This window comes from Strix aluco, chromosome 3 (genome assembly GCF_031877795.1).
Source record: "Strix aluco isolate bStrAlu1 chromosome 3, bStrAlu1.hap1, whole genome shotgun sequence".
Classification (NCBI taxonomy): Eukaryota; Metazoa; Chordata; class Aves; order Strigiformes; family Strigidae; genus Strix; species Strix aluco.
Window position 1 is genome coordinate 24,057,769 of NC_133933.1, and position 16,884 is coordinate 24,074,652.

The window sequence follows — 16,884 nt, forward strand, 5'->3', positions numbered from 1 at the left end:
CTGGGAGTCCAAAATACACCAGTGACATTCCTTAAACACCATACTAACAATTTAATTTTAATTACATGGGTGCAAAAAGATGTTGTATAAACAAAATGGCAAACTATTTCAATATTGAGCCAACAAGAAGTTTTGCACGTCTGTAATGTTATGTCAGTATTCTCCAACTCAAACTTACTGTATAAAACCAAAAAATCCCAAGCATTTTCCCTAAAAACTATCTGTATTATTTCTTTAAAGAGAAACAAATAAAAACCTGCATCCATTATTATTCATTTGTAGGTCCTCTTTAAGCTAGCAGAACACTCCCCGCATGAGGAGATAAATATTAGTATTACAAGCATGTTGTCTGAATGGTAAGTGGGACTTAACGATCCAGTCAAAAGGAAGCCATGTCAAACTTGGCACCCAAAGAATGAGGCCTCTCTACGCTACAGACTGGATACTTAAGACATTTCTCCCTCAAGCCAATGGAGCTTTCAAAATTTACACTAGCTGAGGATCTGACTCATAACATTTTATCAAGGGATGAACGAATCAGTGACATGATCTGCTTTAAACAGGATTTATGAACACCCACAACGTGTCACAGACTGCTAACCACGTGTTATCTCTGCTGAACTTATGTTCAGAGGGTTTACCCGCCTGAGGCACTCTGCTTTAAATTTCTGTCTTTTTAGACCTGTCCTGTGTGCTCTCCCTTTTGCTGCTGTCCTCCCTTTCTCCTTCAGTTTCTTTGTAGAATCTCCCCAGGTAAACAAAAAGCAAGCAGATGTGGGTGGGGTAATGTAATTTGGGAGCTCCTCCCAGCTACTGGAAATGCAGCTTCAGTTTTAGCAAGGAACATTTCCAAATCAACTTTCATCTCAGTTGAAAAACAAGTGAGGATACCTTGGGTTTGTTTTTTTTTTTTCCCCCTTCAGCTCTCATTATAACTTTGGTCTAGGAGATTCAAATTATTGTAAACAGTGTCACAATGGGATCAAAAGCTCACATTGCAAGGGCATGCAATGTGCACTCTCTCCTGTTTCTTAAAAACTTCAAGGCATAGGGGTCTGACAGATAATACAGATCTACCATGTACATAATTCACACTTAGCTCCGGGTTTTTGCAAAGTTGCCAAACATTCAGATGCCAATTAAAAGACTAGAATCCAGTCCTTACACAGAGATTAAGTAATTCAGCACAGTGTCTCTGCAAGCTATAATTAAAAGCAGTTAGCTTCATTACAGGGAGAGCAAAAGTAAAGAAGCAGAGACCTATTTTTGGTATTGTTTTCCCATAAAATATACCGTACGCTACATCTAACCCATTCACCACTCTCCAGCTGTATTCAGTCAAACTTAATCAGAACAGACCAAATCTAAGCACTATGGCTAGCACATCTGAGGAGACACAAGGTTAAAGAAATCTTAGAATCTGAAGTATTAACTTCTGCAGTATTACCTGGTTGTCTAATTAGCCAATTACTCTCAAATTATTGTTGCTAAATTTAAAATTATCGGTAACAGGCCAACTGTGCTGATGATACTTATGGCCGAACAAAAAGGGACCTTAGTTTCTCAGGTTCAGTACATACATAATGTGCAGAGCAGTACCTGCTCCTTCCCTGAAAGGACTCACAGTTTAAACATCCTTCCATAGGATGGAGACAAAGCTATTAAACACAGCAAAGGAACTAATGTGAGGGCAAAACCAGTTTTACAGCTATTTAAAAATCTTGATTATGTCTAAATATCTGCATTATTGCCGACTGTGGGCTAAAAGAAGAATAAAATACAGTTATTTACCACAGACTCATTAGGAGAATGATATCTAGACATTCACAGAGACAGTAAGTATATTTAACAGTAGCTATTGTATTAATACAAGGGTAATACAAGTAACTTAACATTTGTATTTCTCCCCCACCTGCTCCCAACCCCATATCAGGTATCTTAGCACACTGTCCCTACCCATTGCGCTGATGACACAGAAACTGAAGCAGATGACTATTGACATTTGGCAGGAAGCTGCACTTGCAAATATCAACTGCGATTCATTACGGTTAATTACATTTTTGTCAAACAGTATGATGTCATAGTATCTGAAGTAAAAAATGTTCCCTCATGTCATAGAGCATCTTAATTACTGTCCTAAGAACATACACACAAAGGTTTCTTTTCATTCTGCCCTGATCCCCCATGCAAAAATAATATGAAAGTGTGTAACACATTTAGGTCTTGCAAATACATTATCTGCCACTTACAGTTTGGGATACCATTAAAATGTAAAATAAAATATATCCAGATGAGCCAGTTTCCATATATACGATAGTACATGACCGACTGTCTAGCAGACAGAAAACCCATTCTTAAAAGACATGTTTTCAAATTCTTGAAGTGACTTCTGTAGACAAAATTTACCTTTGTTGATATCTCTGCAAACTTAGCATATTCTAAAAAATATGCATCTGTTTCATATTTTATGTGATATCTTTCATCCTTTCTCTTGCCTATGTCTAGGAACACTTTCAGAAGTGAGAAAGATTGAATTCTTATCAGAACAACATTTAACCCATCCTTTGTCAATCTGGGTACCTTGCGAACAACTGGCTTTGTGTTCTTCACTCCCACAGGCATCTTTCATGTGCAGATTAGAGTGAAGAGCCAATGAGTACCTTTACACCTTCTCTCAGTACAGTCTTGCATAATATGATCTTGGTCTTGACAGACCGTTATTAAGCACTATAAAGCACCGCTACTACTATTAAAATGAATATACTGGAGGAAACAATAAGGGTTAATGAATGAATGAAGAGCAACATGATGATGGTTACACATCTGATGGTTCCAGACAGAGATACTGTAAAAACTCTGTTCCACATTAAATCAAGTAATGGATTTTGAGCAGGAAATAGTCTAGTCTAACACACTGCACATTATAGGCCACAGAAACACACCCAATAACTCAGACATCACGTGCATGGGTATCAGAATGAAATAAGAAAAGGATGGGTAGTCTTGTCTCTTAAATTATGTCAAGATAGCAGGAAGTTTTAAATTCTAGTCTTGGTCCTTCCACTAACTTGAGAAAGTAGTATAACCAGTTTGCCCGAGTGTCACTATTTAAAAAGTCAGAGTACTTACATATCCCACAAGGATACTGTCAGGTTTAATTAATTATGTCTGTAAAATCCTTTCTAAATGAAAAGTGGCAAGCAGGATCTATTAATTAAGTCTAAACCACCACTACAGAATCAGAGACTGATCATTGTTTTATCAAGAGAATAACATTTCTAATAAAATACATTTCAAATGGGAAATTATAATAACAGCCTTTTTGACTTCTTTAGACTTTTTTGTGAGGAGCAAGGCAATAGACTTTTGATGAGTTCTAGGAATAGAAGTGCAATCAAGAACAAGAGATACAGGAGCACTCACCCACTGACATTAGTGTGGCACTAGCTAAACAGCACTGCATAAATCATGAGAATGGCGACTATATACCTTGCACTGCCGTAGGACCAAGCTGAAAGAAAACTACTCCTCTGCCTATTAGATGTCACTTGCTTGTAGTCTGACTACGTGCAAGGGTCTGCGCAGGTCACCTACGTACAGCCACCCAGAACCAACTACAGCATTAGTAGCCCAAAACTACCTATAAGGTGGCAATGCATGATCAGGTGGCCTGATTTCTATCAATGTGAGTCTACTGCTGTCAGCTCACATGCTCACAGCTATAGCACGTATCTGCAGGCAGAATCCAGGTGTCAGGTATGAATGACAGCTGTCATTGACGCACACCTCCTCTCGGGGTGCAGCGGGCCCTCTTTTTTTGGTCCTCTTTTCCCTATGATGGCAGCTGTGTTAGCTAAGGTACTCCTCAGTGGGAAATTATAATCCAGTCGGTGCTCACTAGGGCCAGGAATTCATCAGCACAGATATAAGAGTAGTTCAGAACATTCAGAAAAGATGTGGATCAAACAACCTGTGAATTACAGTGAATCAGCACATCCCCTGGACAGTCCTGTGGCCCAACTCTTTCCTGGACAACTCCGCCTATTTGGCCTGTACTGGCAAGCTCCACACCCTCAACCCCAATAGCTGGAGTTTCAGAAGAGGAAATGAATCATGCCCTCGGAATGCAACTGAAATCCCACAGATCTATGAAAATACTTATTCATCTGCATATGTATACGTGCATACCTCGTATATTGCCAGTTACATTTCAATCAAATACAGCATATGAATAAAAATACCCCAAATCTAGCGGTATTTAACATTAGGTGGCATTCCAAAAATATGGCACGGGATTATAAATGAAACAAGCAGTACCACATGACTTAAAATATAATGTTGACTGAATTTGGGCCCAATCCAGCACAAAATAACCACATCTTTTCCAGGCTACACAGACATCAGGTTTGAATGGTCGCACTATGGCAACATGACACATAATTCAGAAATACCAACTTGTGATAGAAAGACAGTAAGGGATTGTCTAGACTGGGTCAAAATGCTCTGCGAAAACATTTTTGCAAAAATTAATACAGCGTAAGAAAGGGTGAGCAAAGTTTGATTTGTGAGTCGGCCAAGACAAGCCCATGGGGAGATCTCCTTAACAAAATTATTACTAATTTGTTTATGTTTGAGTGTGAAGTCCCCACTTCTGGGTCACATCACTTTCCTCCCTCTTTGTCTCCCAGTTTCCTCCTTTCTCACCACAACAACTGATGACAGCGTGGCACAAGAGCCACCTATCCATGCTCACACAGGCTCAGCTAAGCAGCATGGCTCTTCCACAAGCAAAAAGGGTGGGACATCCACAGCACTGAACTTTCTGTAACAGCCAAGCAGCTCAGACACAAGCCCTGTCTTTTTGAAACGGCATCGATTCTCAAGACATAGGGGTCTATCTCGTTTGCTAACAGGGGGGTTTCAGGGTGCCGGGTGTCACCCTGGCAGGGGAGCCCCCCTCAGGAGGGGGCAGGGCTGAAGCGGGCAGATTATGTCGTGGACAACTGTCCTTCCCCATGCTGCTACTAAACAAAATGGCACTGCAGGTAACGTCATTATTTGGAAATAAGGTAAGAGGTGTATTGCACTGCAGATCTCAGGGCAGCCCAACTACATCTTTGCCAGTGTTGGCAATGGTTCCCACCAGAGACAGCTGGTAGTCACCTACCTTCATATATCCTCTAGCTGGATGGTTATGTTGAAGATATGGAGAAGATTTGAAGCCACCAGAGAATGCAGTAGTAACACCATCCGGATCATCATCATACCTCTGTATGCGTCCTTTCCTGGAGAGGTAGAGCTGTGCATTTTCTTCTAACCAGTTCTTCAGTCTCCTGCTTACAGGTGATTACCCCGTGTCATGAAGAGCTGAGTGTGGCCTCCTGCTCCAGCTCAACTTTCACTCTGATTTAAAAACATTTTATGTGACTATGTAACCAAATCTAGCCCAAATATTAGAGTTTGGGGCCTCTCCCCATCCATATGCTAAAACACATGTAGCAGGACAAGCCACAGGGACAGTCCATCATCCTGCAAGTCCTTACATGAAATCTGCACCATATTTGATTGGACAATTAACAGCTGCACATTTCCATTACACTTCATACACTTGCAGCACTTTGCAACAGCAGCACTGCCCCTTCCCAGCCGCCTGAGGTGGTACGACTATTTCCATTCTTACGCTGCTGCTGCCACCACTACTAAAACCGCAGCGCAGACGAGCATGTTTGGAGCCATGGTCCATTTTGCCTGCTGCTACATGCTCAGAGAGTCGATGTGACAGGTTGTAAAGAGCCTTTACAACCTGGTAGGCTGCACATATCAGTCTGAATTACAGCAATAGAGCTGTCTCGTGTAAAAAAGGTAAAGGACAGAAACTGCTTTCCCAGGATGGCTTCTGGTATCACTTACACTGGGAGACAGGGACATTTCACTCAAGACACAGTGCTCGGGGCCTTTTCCTAAAGCAAGATACCAGGACACCCTGTGTTAAAACTCGGTATGGTATGAGCAGATCCATTCCCTCCTAGGCAAGGGTACCACACTCCAGTGTTTCCATTCCCAAAGACTGACCACTAAATACACCTAGATTCTCATTTAACCTTATGTGTCTAAAAAATGATAAATTGAGTCTCTACAAGGACTGAAACGTCAGACTGACTCCAAAATATCAGAAATAGAGGTTGCCTTATGTCCAGTTTGAGCCTCCAGCACTCAAACAAAAACCACAGAAACACACCAACTAGGAAATCCTTTAAAACTCCCATTATGGAAAAACAATTAACAACAATTAGCAGCCCAATCAAGCCACCCGAGCGGGAAAGACCCTCGCACGCACCGCCAAACCTCAAGGAGCCCCGCAGAAGGGCCGAGAGCCGCCGGGCGGTAGCGGGGCTGAGGTTGGGGGCCCCATTGGGGGCGGGAGGCTTGAGGGAGGCTGAGGGAGGCTTGAGGGAGGTCGGCGAGAGGCTGAAGGCCCCGGAAGGGCCCCCCCGCCCTGCGGACTGCCCTTATCAGCTCGCGCCAGCCCTCTCCTCCCCCCCGCCCCGCCCCGCCCCGCCCGTCACCTGACCGCGCGCCGCTGCCGTCGCAGGCGCAGGCGCGGTGGCCGTTGGCGGTGGGGCGCCATGGCGCTGCTGCTGCTGCGGGACCCGTTGGCTACCCGGGCGCGGCCGTGGCCGCTGCCCCCCGGCGGTGGCGGCTCGGTGCGCGGCCTCCTCCGCGATCGCGCTCGGGAGCTGGTGAGTGAAGGGAGGGAGAGGGAGAGGGAGAGGGAGAGGGAGAGGGAGAGGGAGAGGGAGAGGGAGAGGGAGAGGGAGAGGGAGGCGGGTGGCGGGTGGCGGGTGGCGGGTGTGGGGATGCGGCCTCCCCTCAGGCCTCGGGAGGGGGCGGGGGTGCCGGCGCCGGGCTGCCGGTGGCGAGCAGGCCGCGTGTCTGCCCTCGCCCCTCGCCCACTTGCCGGGAGGCCTGTCTCTCCGGCCTCGCCGCGGTGGCGGGGACACTGACGGGCTGTCGCACGTCGCGACTGTGGGCGCGCTTCGTCTCCTTGCTGTCGACTAGCTGAGCAGGGTTTGCTCAGTTAGGTCTCTCGTATATATTTTATATATATACGAAAGATCTCAATCTTAAATTCTTTATGGTCCAGAAAATGTGGGTTTTGTTTGTTTGGTTTGATGTCATTATATATACAATGCAGCATGTTTGAACGCTTAGCACGGCTTTTTCCTATTCATGTTTACAAGCTGATTTAGACTGTGTTTAATTCTTCGGTAAACAGGAATTAAAACAAGTACCATAGAGACTGTTTATGCTTTTAAGGTGGTCTGATTTTTGCTTCCCCTCTGTTCCTGTAGGAAGGAGGGAAACATTACTCCCTAATGATTTTCTTTTGTCAGAGTGTTTCAAATTTCAATCGATCTATGTCTCAATTTTGCTGTCTTTTAGAATATTCCTGAAGAAAGCTTGTACGTGAAATGTAACGGGCGACTGGTTAATGATGAAGATGTATTGCAGAATGGCGCTGTTTATAGTCTGGAACCAAGACTCTGTGGTGGAAAAGGAGGTTTGTTGCTTAACTGCTTGTTACTGATTGGATTCTTAGGTTAAAAAACTTCTGTTATACTGTAGTTTATACTGATAGCAGCAGTCCTAATATATTAGCAGATCTCTTGTAATGTGAATGACTGATACAGTGTCTCTGAGCTGAAACCAAAGTCTGTGTGCAAAGCTGAGAATTGATGTGGGAAGCTGCAATTCAGCTAACGGCTTGGCTGGTATAGGTCCTCATCACTTCCCTGGTCAACTGAGCTCTGTCAGTAGAAATCTGTAACATACATCAAAGGGACTTGAGGGTTGAAACTGTTTAAAAGCACCTGGCTTCTTACGCTCCTAAGTTTCATTCGTGGTCACTTAGACAAATATGCCAGGTACAAATAGTTTGTGATTCGAGTATGTTATATGACCTAATTGATTTTGTCTTCTCTTATTTGAAAAAAAATATTTAAATGCCCAGATCCCAGTAGCCTAAGAACTAAAGAATTCAATCTAAGCCAGACTCCTTATACTGACAAAACATTTTAACAGTGTTACAGAATATATGTAGTAATGATACAAAAATGATGTAGCCACTGACAATGTGGACATTCCCTAAAATGGAACATGATGGGTGGAGCAAGTTTAGCAGAGTATTTGAGTGTAATTGGAGTTTGTTTTTCCAGTTCTCAGAATTTTCCAGCTATTGAGTTAAAATGCTGAATAACTGTGCAGCCTTTCCTCAGGCTGCAGCTCAGTTTACTTTGCCTTGTTCATAGTTTTAGAAAGAACTGGAAATAAGTATTGTTGCTGTAGCTTATGAGCTATTGTGGTTTCTTTAAGTGCCCTAGAAGTGGTGCATATGGTAGATGTTCATAGTATAGGATGCTTCTCCCTCACGTATTGTCCATCAGCCTCAGTTATCCTGGGATGACACAGGATACACATTCTGTCACTCACTCTGTGTTACAGAGAGGGTTACATTGGGGTCTTTAACAATTGTTCTTTAACAATTTTGTCTGCTTTCTAAAGTGTTCCTTTTGTTTTGACTTCATAACTTAAAAGTTTGGTAAAAACAGGCAAACAAACACAGGTCAGAACTATTGAGACTTCTTGTATGATCTCAAGGGAATACACATTATGCAGGCTTAGAGAACGGAGCATTGTATTATCAGACCTAACTCAGCACCTGTGACCTTAGTGAAAGCATTGCTGTTGATTTCTGGGAACATACCTGGCTAGGTGTAGCAGCTAGGTCTGCATTCTTCAGAATGTGGAATTCGATAACATGTTTCATGAGCTACAAAAATTCTCCTTGCTAATGGCAGCAATTGGTTTTATTAGCTGAACACAATACTTTTTCTGCCTCATGATACAGTAGGCTGTCTGGATTGGTTGCTGTTTCTAACACTTCTTAAGGGTACTTTTGAGGCACTGAAAAGTATAGATTTGTTAAGCTTTTAGATAAAAAACACTTGGCACTTTCAAAATGCTCAAAGGATTATATTAATATTAATCCACATTGTGTTTCTTTGAGGTAGTTAAACGACTGTCTTTCTCGAGCTGGAGACAACATAAGGTGGGACTGATTGAGAGAAATCGGCAGCCTTGCCTATGAGTAGTTAGTGGCTGAGGAGTGTACAGAAATCTATTCTGGGCGGGCTCTCCAGCATAGCATTGTATGTCATGATCATCTTGATGAAGCGGCTAAGACTATCTCCTAAAAAAGTTACTTTATTTTTTGTTAGATTTTTAAAAGGGGATTGGAGTTTGGTGGGGGCTAAAGAGGCCTAAGGGGGAGGTATATCCTGGTTAAATTAGAAAGGATCCAAAATGTTTCCTTGAGTTGGAAAAGGTTTCAGACCATTTTGCTGCAGGAGTCCAGAAATGGGCTTTCGTGTTAGAAGTGCTGCACAGGTCCATCTGGTGTGATAGTGGGAGCACAAAACTAAGGTGAGTGGTAAATGCTGGATACCTTTTTTCACTTAGTGTTTCAGCATTTCACCCAGTGACAGTTCTCCAACACATTGCAACTTTCAACTTACCTGTTATTTCATTTGCTTTGAGGGAAAGTGTTGAATTCACTGTATTCTTTTTCCATAATTATTTTGTTGTGTACTAGCTTCATTTGTTTCTGTTTAGCTAATTCTTGATTACTTTTTTCTCAGGGTTTGGATCTATGCTGCGAGCACTTGGTGCTCAGATTGAAAAGACAACAAATAGAGAGGCTTGCCGAGATCTCAGTGGAAGGAGACTTCGAGATGTCAATCATGAAAAAGCGTAAGACATCTTCTTAGAAGTTAGAATTATAAAATAAACTGACCATGTAGCTCACTGTTAAAAGAGGTCAAATGGCAGGCTGTTGTAGCAATGAAATTTTATTTTTAATACTAAAAAGAGCAAAAGTGAAATCTTAAGCACAGATGGACTGGAAGCCAACAGGGTTCTTTTGACTATAATTATATTATTGCAAAATAGAGGTGATTGTACTGCAGCCTGCTCCTGAGAGACTGTTCTGCACCTCTTAGATTTCTCATCTGGAATTCTCACAGTTCTTCTCTCTGAAGCTGCAAGACCGTGATATTGGCGATATGTGACCTAACTGCTGTTTCTGGCTTCCAAAATGAACTTTACGCTCTTCTCTGTAGCGGAATCTCTTTATATTCCTTCAGTAACTCCCCTGGGTGCTGTTAGTCATCTTTTTCCATTGTCTCCCATCCCAGCAGGTGGGAGAAGCATTCAGTAATTGCAAAGCAACAAACTGATATTACATTAAATGTTGGAAACGCTCTCGTTTTCATGGTTCTGTTTGCAGGATGGCTGAATGGGTGAAGCAGCAAGCAGAACGGGAAGCAGAGAAAGAGCAAAGGCGCTTGGAAAGGCTGCAGCGGAAACTTGCGGAGCCAAAGCACTTTTTCACAAATCCGGACTATCAGCAGCAGTGTCACGAAATGGCTGAGCGACTAGAAGATTCGGTCCTTAAAGGTATTGCAGTTTAACCTCACTTTCTCTCCTCAAAAATCAAAGCAAATTAAAAACCCCTATAGCCTCACTCCAATATGAAAATTAAAAAACAGAAAGTACTGTCAATAACTCTTTCAATTGAATGACATTTTAAATTCCAGTAAAATTTGTTGGCATTCATTTTTCCTTTTTGGGTACTGCTTCTCTCATCTTGCATTGAACAGCTTAACATGGATACTTCCCACAGATGCTTCAGTGTCATCTCATAATAAAAGAAAAATTCTTTGCAGGTAGTGTCACTAGTTCAGCTAAGAATTACATAATCATTTTCAGTGAAATGGTAAAATATGAACAGGTCTTATGTAAAAACTAGAAATTGAACCCAACTACAAAATACCTTGTTTCACTTACTGTTCTTTGTAGTTATTTTATTTACTCACAGATTGTTCCCTTGCTGGCAGCGTGATAGTGAAACTTGAGGCTGGATAGGGTGTAGAACCTAGAGTTCAGTTCAGGAATCCAATTTTAATTGACTCTGTGCCCTAGTAAAGCAATGTGGGAAAGCTTTTGCTGCTACTGAGTTTATTTTGAAGCTTTGAGTCTACAGAAATGTGGACTAATAGTGTTTATTTTCAGTTGGTGTTTTAAATTGCATCTGAAATGAAAAGATCAGTAGAATTTACAACGTACGTGAATCGTGTACTGATGATGTATGCTTTTAACTTTCTTTTGAAGGATTGCAGGCCACTTCAAGCAGAATAGTGTCACCAGAAAGTGGCGATAGCCGGAAGCGTCCAGGTGAATCTGGAAAGAATGGAACAAAATCTCGAAAAAGAAGATGTTTTTGGTAAGCATTATGACTCTCTTAGTACTTGATACTCAAGTATTAAGCCTAGAACAGGATGAAAGATTAGGTACATATAAGTAAGGAACATCTTATCTGAGATGTAAACTTAAATAGTAAAATTAATTTGAACTGATTCAGTCGGAGAACTGAAAGTAAGTGTTGCTGTGTTCATATAATTCTGTCCCAGCTGGAGCAGACAAACTTTATTTGCAAAAATAGGCACTTTTGTTTTTCCCCCTCCTAATGTGGGTGTGTATATTCTATTACCTTTCATTGTCCTTTTTTTCATTAATGAAGTAAATTTACAATTAACATCAAAAAAAGAAAAAATCCTGGCATTTTTCACTTAATGTAACATGAAAGAGAAGCCTTCATGATTCCAGTGGTGGTTGGAGTAGCAATAGGTAGCACACATTTCTATATTGGGAATGCTGTAAAAAAATAACCTGTTTTGGGGGGATGTTGGGTCCTGTTCAATATTAGCAGATCTTCCATTTACTAAACTATCCTCAATAGCTGCTAGGGTAGTTCACTGCAGCTCTCTGAAGTGAGTTTTGGAAAGAAAGTGTGACAACAAAAATAATTATTTAAAAAAAAAAGTGGAAAATAGATGAATATTAATTTCTAATATACTGCTTATGCCAGGCTGGGAATGGAAGGATTGGATGATCCTGACAGTTCAGATTGTGAGGATGACAGTGAAGATGACTCCCCTCACACATCTGACGGAAGTTGTCCGTCAGGCAGCAGATATAATGAAAATGCTGGAAACTCAAACGAATGTTCAAGCAGCTCTCTGGATTCAGTAGAGGATAGTCCAGCTACCAGTGCAACTGAGAAACCACTGGAGCAGCCAGAAGGTACTGGAAGAGATCTACAAGGGGAGACACACACAGGTGGGCAGACTGAAATCCCAGCTGAAGAAAGCAGTAAAATTACAAAGCCCTTGATGGATGAGGCCCAAGAAAAGAATGAAGTAACCCAAGCTCTGAAAGAAGAGGAGCAGGAAAATGTTTCTTCTAAGGCACAGGAAATGAACCAGTTACAGAGCACAGTAAGTATGAACCAGTACAAAATGTGGTATGTGTCTCTTCAGCTGCTTTTCCGCAATCACTCTTCCCTTTGTGGATCACAGAAAAGGGGAGGGGATTTTTATCTTATGACTTCAATGCATTAGATGTGCATGCTTGAATTAGAATCATAGTCTCCCTGAGAAACTAATAAAATCTCCAGAGTTTGATTTAGAGCACAAAACTTCCCAAGGTTAAAAGGAGAAAGAGCTTAGCTGAAGATGCATCATACAACGTATGAAAATGGAATATAGCAAGTTATTGGAAAATGCAGCCAAAGAAGGCTCTTGATTGACAGTGTCTCCATGGAGAAAGTTGAATTGTAGTATGGTAGCATTGTCCTGAGTGATGCAAAGTAGAATGGGTCAAGGAAGAACTTCGTAAGATTAAGATTTTAATAGTCTAGAGTTTCTACTAAGATGCAGTTGCCCTTGGCTGTCTAGTGTTGTCTTTCCAGAGATCCATGTTTCTCTTGGGGTTTTTTTGTTGTTTTTTTTTTCTCCTACATAAATAGATACACTCTGGATCCAAAATTCTCCATTGAGGAGGGAAAAAGGAAAATAAACTACTTCTGTAGGATGAAAGACTGTTATCAATACTTTTTGATACATTACCAGACATTGTCCAATTTGACTAATCTTATTTATAACATAATTTGACCTTAATGTTTATAATTTACCTCAGTGTTTAAATTAGAAGTTGTTCCAAAGAGATGCCCCCCTAAACCAATCAGCTGATGAGTCTTACTTAGTTTTTATTATAAAGGCCTGCGTCTAGTTCCCAGAGAACCCTGGAAGTCTGGTGCAAGCTTCAACTCTTCATTGACTATTGAAAGTCTGAAAGCAGCAGCTCCTCCACTAGAGAGACAGGATTAGTGTAAATGATGGGCTTCATCTGAACTGCAAAGGATGGTGGAAGAGGGGCTGTAAAATTGATTATCTGGTATATCCATGGTGGAAGCAGGTCTCTAGTGTTGCCATACCATTATCTCTGCTGCAGTCTGGGTTGGTGTAACAGCCATCAGCTGACCGTGCACTTCCTTCTCTGGTGACTGGCAGGAGGATGGCTGGGATTCTTCTGCTAAAAAGGCTTCGGATCAGTCTTCCAGCCAAGAGAGAATGTAGCTCTTCCCACTGAATTGATGAAAGCCCAACTTATGTCTGGCAGTAAAAGGTGCCAGTACTTGTGCTTCATCACTCCTTGCGTAATATTGCTATCAAAAAAGTTCAGGGGTAATGAATCTAGGGGTATTCTAGCAATAAAACAAAATGTGGGTTTTTTCGGGCTAGGGAGTTGCTTGAGTTTTCTGCCTTTTTTCAGCTTAAGCAGAAAGTCTACCGTCAGCTGCTGCTGCCAGTGACTGAATTCTGATAAGTAAAAGTTTAATACAGTTAAATAGAAAAAAGACCAAGGATGTAATCTGATAAATTAGAACTGTGTCATCTACTGTACTATTAGAGCTGGCAAATTTTAAACAGGATGTTTACCATTCTTCACTGTTTACCTTTTGTTCAGTATTTGTGAGACTGCCTATTCCTAGAACAGGAAACTCCACCAATGCTGTGGCAGATTGTTATTGCAGGTGGAAATATTTTTATAATAGTCCTTGATGGATTTTTTTAAAAGTAGGATGAGACTAATGAGGTAACCAGTCTTTTTTTGTATGCTTAGCAGGACAAAGGTTCTAATTCTGCTAGCATTAATTGTTTTTGCTGAGTTCATAACAGAGCGGTCTCATTCCCACTGCTGGGAATACTCCAGAACGTATGTAATGGGATAACTCCATGATACGTACCATAAGACTAATGTGCTTTTAAGTATTGAACAAAATGGGCTTAGATTTTTGTGTCCTTCAGTGTGTTAATGTTTAGTGTTAGTGTTTAGTCTGTTAGTAAATTCCAGCATTTGAATTATCCAGTCTTTTTCCATGTTCTTTCGTGGACAAGGCCTGGGGCTTGGACTGGACGGTCCCTTTCACCCTTGATTATTCTGCAAATACACTAATTTCCTTTTAAGATGAAATTTTAATCCATTTTCTTGTGGCAGGATGAGATGTGAGCTTCAGAACTTATTTTGGTTAATCTTATTTTATATATCTATTTCTGTAATTACAGTGTAACTACATTACAAGTAACTACTCATCCTCCTTCCTGCTACTGCTGGGGGTTTATTGGTTATATTTTAAATTGGGCTAAAAAGGAGCTGTTTTGCCATGCCTCTGGAGGCCAAGGTTAAGCTACTGAACTGCTAGGTGAGATGGTGGGATGCTGGTTTTAATTCAGTTTTCTTGGGAAGTTTTTCAGTTTTAACTTTCCTGGGGATAAAAACCATGTCAACTATTTTGTCTCCAGGGGAATAGGATTAAATACTGCCTTTTCTTTTACTTTTTTCTCATTCCTCTATTGCGAGTAGAGTGTATTAATTCTAGTGGAATAATTTTAAAAGTTCAGCAGTGTTTCTGTCATTTAAAATGACCGGTGCTGCTGGTTTGGAGGCTGTGTACACTGCCAGCCTAAGCACATCTGCACTTGTCTGGGCATGTTAGAGGGAGCCTTTAACTAGCAGAGGCACTGCGAGGAGTAGAATTGTAGCAGCACAGTTGGACACTGGGTACAAAGCTCACCTGAGCGTTCACCCCGCTCTTGGGTGTGTTATCTCTACTAAGATTTGCATGTTTTACAGTGAGGCTGCTAGCTAGCTTCAATTTGCTTGTACCTGATGTGGTAATACTTTTTCTGGGTAGCGTAAGTACTGCTAATAATGAGACTATCCAGCTTAGTACCTATGGAGACATTGCTCAACTTTATTAAGTAATTAGGAGTTTGAGAGAACCCTAATTGAAGGTCTTCTGTAAAATGAAGCATTCTGTCTATACTTGTTCCTCCCCCTGCAATCAGGAAAAAAATAATAATAATAGTCTGATGGGGTGTTTTTCTCTTTGCAGGAGGTGGAACCAATAGACCTACTGGCATTCAACTCTGCTGCTGAAATGGAAGCCCTGGGTTTAGATAAACTGAAGATGGAATTGATGTCTTTAGGACTGAAATGTGGAGGCACTTTAAAGGAAAGAGCAACAAGGCTTTTTTCAGTGAGAGGTCTGTCTAGAGACCAGATTGATCCTGCCTTATTTGCAAAGCCATCTAAAGGGAAAAAAAAGTGATTTAAGAGAAAATTGTTTTGTATCTGTTTGCTTTTAAAATTTTCTTGTTCTGTTGTCATTCTGTACTGCCACATACAATTCTTTGGCATTCCTGGATAGTTTGTTTCTATTTGTAATGAAGGTCAATTAACGTAACACAGAGTAAGTTGCTAGATAGCAAGTTAGTTATGCATTCAATATGTTCAATATTGAAGGAGTGAAACTACTATTTAAAAATGGTTATAACAGGTCTTAATGCAACAAATAGAACAAACTGTATAGGGGAAGAAGTAACCTAAATGTTTTCTGGAAAATGTTTGTATGACACTGTCATCGCTTATTTTAAGAAATCCAGCAATCCTTTCTTAGCTTTATATTGAATCTCCTTTATTGTGCATTCCAGTTAACACAGGTAGTTGTCAAATGAGAAGCATTGAACTTATGATCCAGGCTTAAAAGCTGAAGTTTCTTTAAATAAAAGGAACATTTTTGTATGGATGTGGTCAGTATAAATTAATACACTGTTCTGTGAGTTTGTGGGATGTCAGGTATCAGTATGATATAAATCATTAATGTGTGTATTTATTTTAGAAGAAGTTAAATAAGGGTATTTACTTATTATGCTCTGGAAAAGTATCTGAGTGAGGGAAGAGAGAATCACCTCCTTAAGAAATTAAAAAGAGTAAAGTACGCTTGCTGGCTGCTGAAGGTTGTTAAGATAGAGAGTGATCATCTGAAGCTGAATGGGAAATTTGGGATGTTTTTTAATTCTTTCCCTACGGTAAAAATAATGGCAGAGTCTCCCAAGGACTTAAATTATCCTCGAGCAGCATCTGTAATCTTGGTGCTGGGAGTTACCCTGCGAGGTGGTGAGGGCCCCTTGCTGGACGGGCTGCATGTTCACATGACTCTGGGTGCAGCTGCCACTTCTCTGGTTTGAGATGCTTTTGAAAAGTGTTTAGTTCAGTGCCTCAGATTTCAGTTTTTACCCCCATATGCTGGAGAATGTTGTTTATGACCTGCTTGTCAGATTTTCTTGTAGAGATGCTTGAAAAATTAAAAATTGTCTCTCTCCTGACATCATACCATTTGTTTATCTGTTTTAAAGTTTGGCTCATAAAGTTTTGAATTGCAATACTGGTAGGAAATAGGCTTCAAATGCTGAGAAATCAGTTCACGTGTGTAGTATTTAAGGTTTCTGACATGAGCAGTTTGATATTTCAGTCAGCTTTGCAATCTTATGACCTCTCTCCTCAGAAGCTGTTTTGTTTATGCTTGAAAGTTTTGGATTGAGAGAGGGTGTTAAAGCGCAAGGATTTATTCTTGACAAACTC

General features: G+C 41.0%; 1 protein-coding gene across 1 annotated transcript; it reads left to right on the top strand.

Annotated features, from left to right (window-relative positions):
• The first annotated feature begins 6,561 nt into the window (after positions 1–6,561).
• Positions 6,562–16,633, top strand: SDE2 (SDE2 telomere maintenance homolog). The gene is made up of 7 exons (XM_074817784.1): positions 6,562–6,740; positions 7,444–7,561; positions 9,699–9,810; positions 10,346–10,515; positions 11,230–11,341; positions 11,987–12,395; positions 15,356–16,633. The coding sequence occupies exons 1-7, from the start codon at positions 6,627–6,629 to the stop codon at positions 15,569–15,571; spliced, it is 1,251 nt and encodes a 416-aa protein (XP_074673885.1). The 5' UTR covers positions 6,562–6,626; the 3' UTR covers positions 15,572–16,633.
• The last annotated feature ends 251 nt before the right edge of the window (positions 16,634–16,884 follow it).